The sequence below is a fragment of the Nicotiana tomentosiformis genome, chromosome 5 (genome assembly GCF_000390325.3).
Source record: "Nicotiana tomentosiformis chromosome 5, ASM39032v3, whole genome shotgun sequence".
NCBI lineage: Eukaryota > Viridiplantae > Streptophyta > Magnoliopsida > Solanales > Solanaceae > Nicotiana > Nicotiana tomentosiformis.
In genome coordinates this window covers 14,456,683-14,472,109 of record NC_090816.1, presented here as the reverse complement: position 1 = coordinate 14,472,109, position 15,427 = coordinate 14,456,683, and the positions used below count along the sequence as shown (strand labels likewise).

Genomic DNA, 15,427 nt, shown 5'->3' with positions numbered 1-15,427 from the left:
AGCCTACCAAGGCTTAGGCAAACAAGAAGAAAATACCTAGTAATTGTAATTGTTTTTCTTTTTTTTTAGCCGCTGAGATTTGAACCTAAGACGTCATGGTTCTCCTCTCACGTCACAAAAGACAGCAGCCACAAATTAGTATAAAGAGCTTCTGTAATACCACATTCAAGGTGATGGTTTTCTAATTTTATGTTCTTCTGCTGTGCGCTGCATTTTTGTGATCGTGTTCTTTGATAACTCTGTTACATGTACTTTCTAATGTGGCGCTAGATTGTTTGCTCTATGAGGACGGTAGACTGTTGAACCATTGCATTTATATCCTGTCAGCTAGTTTATGTTTTTGTTGAACTTTCTGATAGTTGCATCACGAAATCAATCTGGTATCTATTGTTTGCAGACCTAGTATAGCTCTTGAGATATAAAATTCAGAATAGTAGCGTCTTCTTGATATGAACCCCGTGCTACTAAATTTTAGTGATCTAAACTGTCTTACATCCATAGTTGGAACTAAGGTTTTGAGTTAGAGGGCATGGAGTATCATTACATTTACTAATCATTTGTGACAATAGAATATGAACTTAGTATAATCATACACATTTTAAAACATTTCCAACTCCATATGTATATATGTTGTATATGTATGTATATTTACATATTATATACAGTCAAACCTCTCTATAACAGCTTAATTTGTTCCGATATTTTTTGGTTGCTATAATAAAGTGTTATAGAGAATATATATTACAACATAACATAAAAATCAATTCCGAGTAAAACTTGACTTTTATAGTGAATGATTGTTATATAGAGATATGACTGTAATTTGAGCCGGAAATAGTGAGTGTATCTGCATTCTTTGGCAGAAGCATGGATAGGTGTACTCGTCCATGCTTTTATCCATTGTTATTTAAGCTAAATGATGATACTTCAACTTTTTCATTTTAGGTTGAAGCCAAGAGATTTCATAGTTCTCTTCTTCAATATTACTAGAAGGTAGTTGCTGGTTAGGTGATGCTGCTGCTTCAGCCTGTAGATATGGTGCCGCCGGCCGCAATGCTGATGTCGGAGTTTCCATTTCAGTCTGCGGGCATAATAAACAAGAAGATATTGTTACAGGTTTGATACATACTCAATTCATACTCTATTGTAAGATTTTATACACGCTTTAACAAACATGAAAAAAGGGCAGGCCAGTGCAAAAGCTAAGGCATCTCGCGTTCATGCAGGGTTCGGAGAAAGGCCGTGCGATGTAGACAACCCATCCTAATACAAGCATTAGTGGCTACTTCCACGTCTCAAACTCGTGACCTATAGGTCACACGGACACATTTTAAGAGAATAATATGAAAGAGAGTGTGAAATTACCGTGGCAAATGAGAATGATGTTTGTAATGGAGTGATAGGTGGGAAGATCGTGGTTGAACATTGTAATTGCTTAAAGTTTTCATCAGTTAAGGAACTAAAACTTCCTTCTGCAGTACTTGTTTGGGACATTTGATAGTTAGGCGTTGTAACTTTAGGTTGAAATCTGCAGTCGAGTTCATTGTTCTCTTTATAATAATTACTTGAAAGTGGTTGCTGGCTAGATGCTGCTGCTGTTTCAGCCTGCAGATATGGCGCTACCGGCCTTAGTGCAGATGTGGGAGTTTCCATTTCAGGCTGGTATAACAAACAACTAGTCACATTACTTGTATTTGTTTAATGCTGGTCTACTAAGTACTTCCTCCGTTGTGGTTTTATACATGTCATAATGTTTGTGTGGCAATAAAAAGCTTCCAGTAAAGGTAAAATGAGAAGTTTAAAGTTAATTGTTATTAAATATAAAAATTTACTAGTCTTCTTGAAACTGATTAATAAGGAAACTAGCACCTAACAAGTTGGAATAGAGGGAGTACTTTATAGAGTAGGGTAATGTACTCTAAGATCCAATAATAACTGTATGAAGTCTGTAGTTTTTACTATTGCCAAATGAAATGTTTTTATTCATAGAGATCTAAGTTAATTCATGGACTAGCCCGGTGCACGAAGCATCCCGCATTTACGCAGGGTTCGGAGAAGGGGCGCACCCTAAGGGGTGTGATGTAGAGAGCCTACCCTGATGCAAGTATCAGTGGCTGATTCCACGGCTCGAACCCGTGACCTATAGGTCACACAGAGACAACTTTACCGTTGCTCCAACGCTCCCCTTCAATTCATGGACAACACTTATACTAATATAACTGCATGACATAAAAAGAAAGAAGGTTTCTTTTTTTGGTTAAATCAAATTACACTGGACTATTGATGTACAAAACCAAATTAAAAGCTCACCTTGGCAAATTTGAATGAAGTTTGTAAAGTGAGAGTTGGGAAGGTTCTGGTTGAATGTTGTGATTGTTTAAAATTCTCATCAGTTAGAGAACTAAAAGTCCCTTCTTTATGATAAGTAGTCACACCACTTACACTTGTTTGGGACACTGCATCATATATAATTGGAGATGGAAGGTTCATAGAACTGCAAACAAGTCATTAACTTAATTATTGAACATAATTAATGCCTAATTTAATACTTAAACTGATAGGAGAAAAGGTCCAAACCTTTGAGTAAGAGAAGATGTTTCTGAGGTAGCATAGAGATGACTATTGTTGTTCTCATTAATATAGTTTGTGTAACTATAATCTTCAAGCTCTAGCCATAAGTCATAGGGGGATTTCTCCAATGAGGGCATTGTGTCCTCAGCTTGTGTGTTGTCTATGTATTGAAGAAGTGCATTTATTTGCTATGACAAACCAAAAAAAAATATTTAGTTCCTAGAAATGGTATACATAATGATGTAACATACAAGATTGCAGTCATTTTGATAAATCAAGTGACATTGCTGAAAAGAAAAGAAGGTTTGTATGGCTTAAACTCATGTATTGGAGATACCTATCATATCAGTTTTTCTTCTCTTTGATTGTTTTATTGACACACGCGCGGAGACGGACCTATGTTATACAATGAGCGGTCATCGGCACCGGTAATGTTCGCCAAAAAATTTATGTATATATGTATTTGTCTTTAAAAAACGATATTTTTGTAGTGACACCTTATATACAAAGCAAATTTTGATTGAATACAAATGTGCACCCGCTACTTCTAAATTCTGGGTCCGCCTCTGCTAAGGGTGGCACGTGGGTTGGGCCCGGTCCTAAGTGGGTTTCGTGGGCCCGGTCCTAAGTGGGCCGGTCCTAAGTGGTCCCGGGGTTCGTGGGCTTCTTGTTGGAACCGGCCCGGGACCGGGACCACGAACTAACGGTCTCGGTCCTAAGTGGACCCAACAAATACTTTCTATTTTTTTATTTTTTTTATAGAAATTAGAGGGGAAAAAATGGTAATAAAAATATCTAAGTCAATTCCTTGTAAAATATATTATAGAATTGTGACCTAAGTTTTTTAATTCAAATTTAAAGACAAAAATAAGCTATATTCGATATATACTATACTATATATACATATTAAGATATATATATATATATATATATATAAAAACAAAAAGCTATATATAGCTTATATATATATCGAATATAAGTGTATAATATATAAGCTATATTCTATATATATATATATATATATATATATATATATATATAGTATATATATAAGCTATATTCGATATAAGATGTATATATAGTATATATAAGAAAAAGTGTAATTATAAAAAAAATGGGGTTAAAACAAAGTTGAGGGGGTTAAATGCCTATTTTATAAATAGCCAACGACTATTTTGGCAGGTAAAACAGCCATATTTTAAATGCCATAAAGACTATAATGTGGCAGATTTGTTTTTTTAAAAAAATTAGCCGTTGGGCCCGGATAGGCCCGTTTAGGACCGTTTGAACCGGCCCACTTCCCAACCGGTCTCGATCTCGCGGGTCTCACCTATGGGACCGGCCCACTACCCAGCCCATCTCCCCACGGTCCCGGTCCTATCCGGTTAGGACCGTTTAGGCCCACTATCCATTTGGGCTTGCGATCTTGGACCGGGCCCGGTCCTAACCGGCCCGCATGCCACCCTTAGCTTCTGCATACGCCCACGTTGCACACACATTCTTCTCATTTGTGTGCTTGTGTATGCACGCGCATGTTTGTGTTTCTGAGTGCATGTGTGCGCGTGTGAGTTATATAAAAGGAGATAACTTTATACTTTATGGTAAGATATGTCAATGACTAGTATTAACCTTCCAGAATTTAGTGTTAACCATATATATAAGCATCTCGACCTTGAGCAAAAGAAATGCATATTCAAATATCTTATCCTTTTTATTTCTTATCATAAACTTAAAAGAACATAAATATTTTTAAATTATCTTTACCTCCATATTATCTTCATAGCTTGATGTATGATTGGTCGAGAGTTGTTCCTAAAAAAAAATTAAATTATTAAAATTTGAACACAAAAAATTAGTAGATTGTAATCTTGGTTATTTGGGCAAAAAATAACAGGTATGCAGTCATACCATTCTTTGTCTAACTTGGTTTAAGGCAACCTGAAGACGTTTTTCACACAAATCTAGCTCATGGAGTGATGTAAGTTTTTGTGTATCTGGTTCAAATATTCTTTAAATAAAGTCAAAATGTGAAAGGAGAATATATCAGATAACAATTCAAAGAATTAAAAAGTAATTAAGAAAATAAAATAAAATCGTATCATATGAGTAAAGAATATGATTAGCTCAAAGGAGTGTTTCTTCCATTTCTTTAATTACCTTAATAATCCCTCAGCCTCATCGAGTTTACAATGCAAGCCATTGATTTCTTCTTGAATTTTCTAAGAAAAAAACAAAAGAGAAAACAATTAATCTTAAGGTTGATAATACAAAAATGAAATGTAATATGGAAACAACAAAACAGAGAAAATTAATTAGTTAAGCACCTTTGCCGTGTCATTTGTGTTGAGGTATGCAGGACTTATCCTAATAAATTCAGTAAAAAGAATTATGATAAATAATATACGCAAAGAGTTGATCCAAAAAAAAAAAAAATCATAGATGTAAGAAAACATACCTTTCAATATCGCAGAATTTATCTTGAATTTCAATCTTCCTTAGGTTCCAGAGTACAGACTGCATGTAGAATGCAGTAATTAAGATGAATTGCCTTTTAGTTTTTCTTTTAGTTTTTCTTCCCTAGCCCCTATATTCCTGATTTATAAGAGTTTAACTTTTGTATATTACACTATAAGACGATATATTATAATAGGTTAAGATATATTAATATAAAATTCTTCATATGTCATTGTGTATAGAAAAATCCTATTTAGAAAGCATAGAACATTACTCTCTCCGTCCTTTAATTGTCTCTTTAGCTCAACAAACTGTCCGAAATTAACTGTCAATTTAAGATTTCAAGACTAAATTTGTGAGTTGTTTTCAATTATACCCTTAATATTAAAGGAATAATAGTTCTTTTTAATATTCTCAAAAAGTATTTAGGGGTTATTTAGTAAATTATATTTTGTAATTATTATTTTTCTTAATGAACTTAAAAAGAGCTAAAACGACAGTTAAAATGGGATAGAGAGAGTAATCACGACCATAAAAAGTAAGTAAAGCTCACCTCTTTATTATTGATATAGCTGCAATTGACAAAGAAATTTTGAGTTAGATAGTGTAGTTTATAAAATACATAAAAGATGAAAAAGAAAAGAACTCAACTAAAAGAAACAAAGAAGGGGCAAAGTTTCATAAACTAATAAATGAAAAACTTACAATCCTCTTTCACTATCCGGGAGATTGACGAGTTCCGAAAGAACATCTTCAATTCTGCCTTGATAAAATCAGCTTATTAGTAATCAAATTTGATTTTTTATATATTTGTTTTTTCTGCAGTTTTCTAAATTTATATAAATAGAATTTTTTGTGCTTAATAAAAAAATTATGTAGAAACTAACGACGCAATAAAATACTACTAGTATCATTATTACAATCATATATAGACAAAATATCAGCTATTGTATTTGTCTGAAAATATATTGCACAGGTGGCCCTCCAAAATACAATGATTTGCATTCTGTTATGTCTATATAATTCTAAAATCTCTAGAATTTTACTTCTTGAAATAAATCAATCTTTTTTTAATTCAATTTTTGCAACAATTTAATTGATCTCAATCAACAACACAACACAGAGATTTCAGACAATTCAATTTCTTCTCGACTGGCCTATTATGCGACTGGAAAAAATCTAGAACATGTTCTTATGAATTTCATCTCTTCTTATAAAATTACAACAATTATATATTTATATGCATGGGAAGAGTTTCATTACCTTCTTTTACGTGAATAATGTGTGAGACGACCAGAAGGAGAGAACATGATAATAGCAACATCTACATCACATAAAACTGATAATTCATAAATCTTTTTGAGAATTCCATTTCTTCTCTTGCTAAATGTGACTTGTCTGTTTGTCAACCTCTCTATCTTCAACAATGGCAACTTACTTCGTCCCATTATAACTTTTTTATCTTTCTATAATTTAGAAAGATATATACACGTATAACGTAATAATCAATTAAAAAATCCATGTTCCATTTTTCCGATTGATGTAGACATTACATTCGCACATATTTTGCATTCATTTTGTTGCTAGAAATGATCCATTCCATCCCATTAATGTGAAGTTTTTATATATGGTCAATGGAATATAAGGAAATTAAGGAAGATTATAGGGATGGATGTGATGCTAAATATGAGGGAAAAGAAATTGACGAGATTTTACATTTGTGTTTTTAGGGTAATGAAAATATTGATTCCCATATACGAAGGGATAAAAAGAGATCATGGTTTTTAAAGAAGAGAAGGAGAAGGAAAAAACTTAGAAGTTGAGAAGGTTAATGGTGGGAATAATTGATTTTGTCCTAAAAGAATGGGGAAGTTGGGGTGGACGGAATATACTCGAATTATACAGGAACGAAAAAAAATTATTTGGACTCTTGAACAAAAATATGTTAATTTAGTTAAATAATAAATTGAGATAAGAAAATGCATTAATTATCTTAAATCTCGTATAAAAGACGCATGTCATGTACATATTATATATAATGCATAAGATACTAGTAAGTCTTTTTTGTATGCAAGGGTATGCTAGTGATTAGATAATAAGGGCTTATTAGGTAATTAAGTTCTTTTATGGTGATTTATGGCTGAGATTTTTGAAAATAGATGAGACTTGGACTTTGGATTTTTTTTTTTAATGACCGAAAAATTTGTCCAGAGCTAATTCTTTGGACCAACTACCGCTTTTGAAATTGGGGAATAATGAGACCGCCCTTCTATCGTTCTCCATTTAAATATAAGAGATAGTTTATTTGGTATAGGATTTGAACTTGTGATCTAAGACACAAGTCCATCAACCGTTGTCGCTGACCTTGGAGGCTGGACTTTTGAGATTCTTTCAAGAAGTATATTTGAAAAAAGAATTGTGAGTAGATTTTAAATTTATCTAAACAAAAAGTTTCTTTTTTGTTTTTCTTCTGAAAAGAAGAAGAAGAAACTAGTGGGGTTTATTGTCACATAGGATGGACTATAGTGCGGGCGCGGATTTACTGCAACAGTTACGGGTTCACGTGAACTCAATAATTTTTGTCTAAACCTTGTAGTTATATTAAGAAGAAAAAATTATGCGATACATTAAACATTTACCCTGTATTTATCATTCGTAGTTATACTTTCAGTAAATTTATCATTCGTAGCTATATTTGAATTTTATAGCAAATCCATGAAATAAGAGATTAATTGCTGGTTAGAGTGCAAGCTTAGCTAGCGAAGGTCTTGAGTTCGAATCTCAACAAGAACATTTTATTTTTCTATATTTATTTATTTCGCCTTAGTTGTATTTGTTGAGTGAACAAATACAGTCGATACATGCTATATCCTTTGTATATACACATGTATACGATACAAGTTGTATCCTTTTGTATACACCTTGTATTTCACTTAAGTTACAGTTGATACATATTGTATTCGTTGCACTTAGGCTTTAAACTATAGTGGTTTATGAAAATTATTCCACTAAGTATGTAAAAATATATAACTCAGAATCCAATTTAGTAGCCCGATTATTATTGTATATTAACTTGAGATAGTTGAAAGAACATATAAACTTAGGACTCGTTTGTCCATGAAATTTTGTGAGTTTTTGAAATTTTTTTGAAAATGAGTTCAAAATTTTCAAAAAATTTCTTTCCCCACTCATTGTCACACCTCCTTTTTCCCGAGGGGGATATAGGGAGTTTTTTCAATTAAAGTGACATTAATCGAAATGGGATTATTTATTAAATTCAGAGTCGCCACTTGAAATAAGTTATGGTGTCCCAAGTCACCGGTTTATTTTAAATCCCCAAATCGAGGAAATTTGACTCTATTTATGGTCTGCGAACACAGAAGACCGGGTAAGGAATTCTGTTAACCCGGGAGAAGGTGTGAGGCACTCCCGAGTTCCGTGGTTTTAGCACGGTCGCTCAACTATTAATAATTGGCCTAACTATCTGATTTATTACATATTTAAAGCCTATTGCGCATTTTTACTTTTTAACCGCTTTTAATTATTTATGAAATTATTTCTGAAACAAGTCACGATGTCGTACACTTGTCATTTTGGCACACACCACAAATCGCGCCACATGAAATGCACCCGCGATTTACGACATGCTTATTTTATTATTGTTTGAAGTTATGATCGGGCCACATGAAATGCACACCCGAATTAGAATTTACGTATCGTGACCATGCCACGAAAACCGTACCCATGACCACGATGATTCATTATTAATCGCGCTTAAAGCAAACTACGATGTTCGATGTTCATGAATTATTTATTCGACTATTTGAGATCGTCGTAAGGTCATGGATTATGGAAGTTGTTGTGGATAAATGTGCATGTTTAACTGCTGATTCATTAACAAATTCAAATACCTGCGACCTATCAACAATTGTGCATTCAGCACCACTAAAATCTTAATAAACTTTCACTTTAAACTTGACAAGAGAACAAAATTAATGCATAAACAAAATACACTCTGTGTAGATATCTATAAGAACTTTCCAAATATAAGAACCCACTATCCAAAACTTCGTCATCCATATTTTAGTAATTACCCAATAGACTCTAACACATCTATCTTATAAGAGCAGATGAAAATTAATGCAGAACGAACAAAATAACTTAACATAGCTAAAGCAAATGTCACGGGTATAAACTATATATACAGTTTTTCAACACACGAGTGACAACTAAAGTATTGCAAAGCAAATACTACAAAACGGCAAGATGCTTACTCAACAAATCCATTCGACAATTGACACCATTAAGTCTATATTTATTCATGAAATCAGTCAACAGTTATACATGAGCTCGGAACGTACCTTTATATTGATGGATAAAGCTGAAAATTTGTAATTCAATCGGAATAACAAAGCAACAATCGTTGGACTGAAACGCCTAAATTGTGAATCGGAACCTCGAATCGGCACCAGAAAACTCAAAATCCAAACCCGACTTCAATTAAACTCCGTCGGATTTCATGGTTTCGAAATCAAAAATCAAAAGAAGAAGCTAAAATCTGTTCTGGCGGAATGAGCTGCGAGCGTAGCAGTCATCGGATGTTTCACCATTTTGTGAGTCCTTTCCTCAATAAATCAACGTTCTCTTGAACCTTGGCTAAAATAGGGACCTTGAACGGAGAGCTCAAAAGGTATCGACTCGCCGACTCAAAGGGTGACAGCTTTTCAAATTATAAGAGTGGTGGTATGACTTATGAGAAGCAACCGGGGTAGGAGACCACAGACGAAACCGCGTGCAGCGAATTCAAATGTCTTCTACACCCCCAACTCCGATACAACTTGGCAAAAATAAAATCTGGTATTTCGGAAGAAGAATTGACGGAGCTTTTAATAACTGACTCAAAAACTCAAATGATCTGAATGGCAAAACGGGGATGATTTTGGCTATAGTATTTTAATTTGTGGCTGCTGAACCAGAGGAGCTTAGTTTTGGCTTATGGAGTTCGGTGACTTTATTGCTAACTAAAGGACGATGGCCTAACGCTAGTGGTGGAGCTGCTGCGGCGTTAATGGAGGAAAGCCGGGGTAATTGGTATATGAAGAAGAAGGCGACGACGTTCTTAATCCTAAGCTGCTGGGGTTCGTCCGTCTCTGTTCAATGAGAAAATAAGGGAGAGCTCTCTCCTCTGAAGGGGAGGGCCTTGTTAGGGTGTAGGAAATTAGGTTTTATTTTCATTATAAAAGGGTTGTGGTTTAGGGAATGGGTAAATGGGCTGAATGGAGGAGTGGGCTGTCAGAAATTGGGCCAAATTTGCCTATAAAGGTGGCCCTTTAACTCTACAAAGCTAAAATATTAATTTCTTTTCCTAAAATATCATGCCATAAAAAATGTAAAATCAATCCTAATTAATTAAAATATCTATATTATGACATGAAACTATTTTTGTATTTTTAAATATTATACTAAAATAAAAATGGGTTAAAAGTGATATCTTTCTAAAAATACCTAATACCTATATTAAATAGAAAAAAAAATGAAACTATTTTTGTATTTTCAAACTTATGTTTTAAAATTAAAACTAAAAGTTTATTGAAATCCTATTAAAAATAAAAACAAACAAATATTTTTTGAAATATTCTTTTTAAAAGTTACGTGAGTCAAAAATTACGTGCTTACACTCATAAAGCTGCAATATTAATTTTGTGAGTTTTTGGAATTTTTTTGAAAATGAGTTCAAAATTTTCAAAAAGTTTCTTTCCCCACTCATAAAGTTGTAATATTTTTTCAAGTGAAATGTATGTCCAAATATAATTTTAAAATTCAAATATCATTTTTTAACTTAACTCTAAATACTAATTTTTTTCAAAACTATAATTTTTATCTCTAAACGCCTACTTAACATCTGTCTAGAAGAGGGATCGTTGAAATTAGACCTCAAAAGAGTCTAGAAACAAAAAGCTAAAGCCTCAATCATATGAGAGAGACATTGTTGTATAATTTGACTTGAAATAGGAGACCAACAGTTTGCCCCTATCAATAATGGTACCAAAGTAGTCCTTCAGTTCATTTTTACTTGTCCGCTATGAACTTTGCATCCCCTAAAAAAATAATAAATGAAATACATAATTTATCTTGATACCCATATTAATTGATGTATATTTTTAATGGATTTGAGAAAATGATTTGAAATGAGTAATTAATACTGTGGGTATAATAGAAAAAAAGAAATTATCTAAAAGTGACAGGTAAAAGTAAAAATTTATTTTTAGAATATTAGACAAGTAAAAGTGAACGGAGAGAGTATTACAATCTTATGCTAAGAACCATTATAGTAGTAGCTAGAGGAGGGAGGGAAATATTTTGGTCCTTTCATGCGTTATACAACATCAATCAATTCGTGAATAAATGCACTAGAAAAATTATTGAGAGAAAGAATCTGAATTAATTACAAGGTACTATCGGAAATTTAAAAAGAAGTAAAGACTTTTAATCGGTGATTTTAAATATGCCATAATGTGAGAAATTTAAATTAAATGTTTTCAAATTTAAAAAATAGACAATCTTTTTAACGGATTAAAATGAAAATATTACCATTCTATAAATCTAAATTAAATTATTTGCCTTTCCTATTTATAGAAGGTAATGATGTACGCCAATCTCTTTTCAGCTGTAATTCAGCTATCATTCATAAATGTGACATCAAAAAAGAATGATAAATCTAAAAAATAGTATGCGAAATTACATCCGATCTAGCAATAAAGTTTAATCTTGTCAAGCTCTGAAGTCTCTTCTTTAAGTGATCATTACTAGCAATTTTCCGTCATTTAATTTTCTTTGTTCAAAACACCAACAATTAAACTTTTGATGCGGACAACGACACCTATTATTACCTAAGAACACCACGTTATAATCCTTCTTCTTTTCCTGTACAGCTAAAAGTTTAAAAGCATTTATGGTTGCATTTGATGAATAACTAAATTAAAGATACAATTATCAATAAATTATGACTTAATTATTCTTTTGCTACGACTCATCGAGTCGAAGTAACTAAGAAATTTTTTGAACAACTTAATTTATAAGTTTTAAGAGGAGCTAATTTTTCTTTCCTTTTCTATGTACAATCAGATAATTGGACTCGAACTTTACAATGAACAAGTCATCTATATATCTTACGTATTCCCTCTTTAACATTTGTTGGATATTGGATCATGTGTTGCCTCATGTGAGCTGGCCGACCAGGTTAAATAAGAAAAGAATGGGAGAAGTTATTAGCTAGAGAAAAGTTACCAGGTAACTTAAAAAAAAGAAGAGTTAGGAACAGTTTTTCTCATAACTTCTATTTTTCCTAAGAACAGAAGTTAGTGCTCTGTCTAGGATTGAGGATTGAAAAATTCTCTTCGTCCTTCTTCTTCAATGTACATAGAACATGTGCTCTCATTCTCCACACGAACAAACACACAAAACAAAAGAGGACATTTAACTAGCGTTTTGGCATAGATTTTCAAATTTGTTTTAAAAAATCTAATTTGGGTGAAGTTTAATTTAAAGATGAAAATCTGTTTGGACATAATTTTTCAAAACATATTTCACTTTTTTTTTTGAAAAAGCATGACATGTGACTTATACCTATAAGTTCTAAAAACTAAAAAAAAATACCCAACAATACTAAACAAAAAAACTTGTTAATCCTTTATATGCAGAACCTTTATCGATGTCATTCATTATCATTACAACAAATCATAGTCCTGAACATAGATAAGTTTCTGTGATGACCCGAAAGGTCATCTTTAAATTTAATATTCACTTCTGTATTCTGAGACCTCAAATAGCACCATTCAACTTTCTCAACTTGCGTGCGCAGTCCATATAATTTTTCGGATAGCTTTTATGTAAAAAATTGATAAAAATGAGAATTTGTGCATTAAAACTCACTTAAGTTTACTTTGGTCAATATTTTGAGAAAACGGAGCCGGATCAGTATTTTGACAGTTCTGGTAGGTCCATATCGTAATTTGGGACTTTGGCGTATACTCAGAGTTTAATTTGGAGATCCTTAGCTTGAGTTATCGCCATTTGTTGAAAATTAGAAATCTAAAGGCTAAAGGTTTCCAAAGTTTGACCGCGAATTTGACTTTATTGATACCGGGGTCGGAACCCGATTCTCGAAATTGGAATAGCTCTTTTCTATCATTTATGACTTGTGTGCCAAATTTGAGGTCAATCGGAATTGATTTGATAGGTTTCAGTATCGAATATAGAAGTTGGAATTTCTTAGTTTCATTAGGCTTGAATTGGGGTGTGATTCGTATTTTTAGCATTGTTTGATGTGATTTGAGGCCTCGACTAAGTCCGTAATATGTTTTGAGACTTGTTGGTATATTCGAACGGGGTCCCGAGGGGCTCATGTGAGTTTTGGGGTAGTTTCGGACCATTTCTAGGCCATTTTTAGCTGCTGGTTTTTGGCTACAACAGTGTGCTATGCGATCGCGGATCGCGATGAGTAAAATGGGAGAAATTGGCCAGTGATTCGCGATCGCGGATGACTTTCGCAATTGCGTAGAGGAAACTTTTTGCTGCACTAACCCGACTTTGGAAAAACTTCTTATATATTGCAATCTATAAGGCATTTGGAGATGATCCAAAAATAAAAGTTGTAGCCCTTTGTGTTTAATTTTCAGAAAATTAAACAATTTGACATTTGGAGTTGTATACGAAACATTATGGTTGGTATACTACAGGCTGTCTGGGAAGATGTTTGGAAATTGCGAAGAAGCAATTTTTGTTACACAAAGCTCACTTTGGCAGCTTATATCTCGAAATCTATAAGGAATTGAAAGATAAACAAAGCATGAAAGTTGTATATCTTGTTGTCTAGTTTCCAGAAAGTTAAATCATTTATTATTCAGATTTTTGTACAAAACGTTATGACCATTATACTAGAGGTTATCTGGAAGAGCTGGAGAAGGCTGTTGGAAAACATTTGTTCTTCGCGGTCGCGGGAGAATGGTCGCGATCGCATAGAGTAAAAAAATGCCACAAATATTTTGTGCTTTGCAATTGCGGGAGTTGGCCGCAATCGCATAGGGTAAATGACTGGCCAATATATTTAAGTTATAAAAATGGGACGCGATGTTTTTTTATAGATTTTCAAGGGAAAACATTGGGGTAACTGTTCGTTATCCTATATTAATTATATTTCATAATTCCATACTTAATTACATCATGAATCAGTGAATTAATGGAAGAAAAATAAGATTTATATAAAATTTCCAAAAATATAAAATGAAGATTTGAAAGGCAATGTGATGTCGGAATTTGATAATTTTTGTATGGTTGGACTCATCTCGGAATGGGTGTTCGGATTTCGTGAGTTTTTCGAGATTCGAGACGTGGATCCCACTATTAAATTTTGAGATGAATTTTGAATTTTTATTTGGAAGATTAATAATTTCATATGAAATTAATTCCTACAATCCGTGTTGAGTATATTGAATTATTTGTGAGTAGATTTGAAGCTTTCGGACACCAATTCATGAGGTAAAAGTTTAGTGAAATCTTGAATTTGGTTACGAAGCGAGGTAAGTGTCGTGGTTAACCTTGACTTGAGGGAATAGAACTCTTGAATTATTTGTTACGTGAATTTCATGTGTCGTGAAAAGTGACGAGTGCCTATACGTCGTCAAATTGATTGTTTGCATAATTATCTGGAAATCATAAACTATTTTCTTTATCATGAGTTAATTATTATATTAATTATTTCTCTCACATTTCTTGCCAAATATTAATTCTTGAATTCATGTTATAATTGCTAGATGCTTATTTGATTTATGTGTCATAATTGCTACTTGACATTTAGCATATTAAATATTAAATTGTCTATTTTCTCCCCGGTTTTCCACAATTAATTTCTACTTGTCATGACTTGTTTCCTGAATAAATTGTAATCACTATATGCTTTGTTGCCTAGTAATTAATTATTAAATATGGTATTTATTAGAGTATTTTTATTACATTTAAGAGTTGTTAATTTATATTATTGGAGCGGGTTGCACGCCGTAACGGAAATGAAAAAGAATATATTGGGGGATAGGGTTGCACGCCGCAACAGAATATATTTTAAGTTTATATTGTTGGAGAGGTTTGCACGCCGCAACGGAAATTTATTGAAGAATTTTATTATTGGAACGGGCTGCACGCCGCAACAGAATGAGAAAGAAATAATTGATTGTGACTGCTGAAATGATTTCAATTATTGATATGATTTACCTGTCTTACCTCTATTACTACTATTACTACTACTACTACTACTACTACTATTATTATTATTATTATTATTATTATTATTATTATTATTATTATTATTATTATTATTATTATTATTATTATTATTATTGCGTACAGG

General features: G+C 32.8%; 1 protein-coding gene across 3 annotated transcripts; it reads right to left on the bottom strand.

Annotated features, from left to right (window-relative positions):
- Positions 1-596: 596 nt before the first annotated feature.
- LOC104095019 (agamous-like MADS-box protein AGL104) lies at positions 597-6,799 on the bottom strand. Of its 3 annotated transcripts, none has more exons than XM_009601052.4 (12): positions 6,289-6,799; positions 5,731-5,784; positions 5,579-5,597; positions 5,027-5,085; positions 4,896-4,935; positions 4,729-4,790; positions 4,480-4,579; positions 4,336-4,383; positions 2,578-2,759; positions 2,311-2,494; positions 1,366-1,659; positions 597-1,081 (listed from the first exon to the last, which is right to left on the bottom strand). In XM_009601052.4, the coding sequence occupies exons 1-12, from the start codon at positions 6,471-6,473 to the stop codon at positions 908-910; spliced, it is 1,401 nt and encodes a 466-aa protein (XP_009599347.1). In that variant the 5' UTR covers positions 6,474-6,799; the 3' UTR covers positions 597-907. The 3 variants fall into 3 exon arrangements, with proteins under 3 accessions (XP_009599347.1, XP_009599348.1, XP_009599349.1); XM_009601053.4 differs by having other exon boundaries at positions 1,366-1,605; positions 6,289-6,798; XM_009601054.4 differs by lacking the exon at positions 1,366-1,659 and having other exon boundaries at positions 6,289-6,796.
- Positions 6,800-15,427: the final 8,628 nt, after the last annotated feature.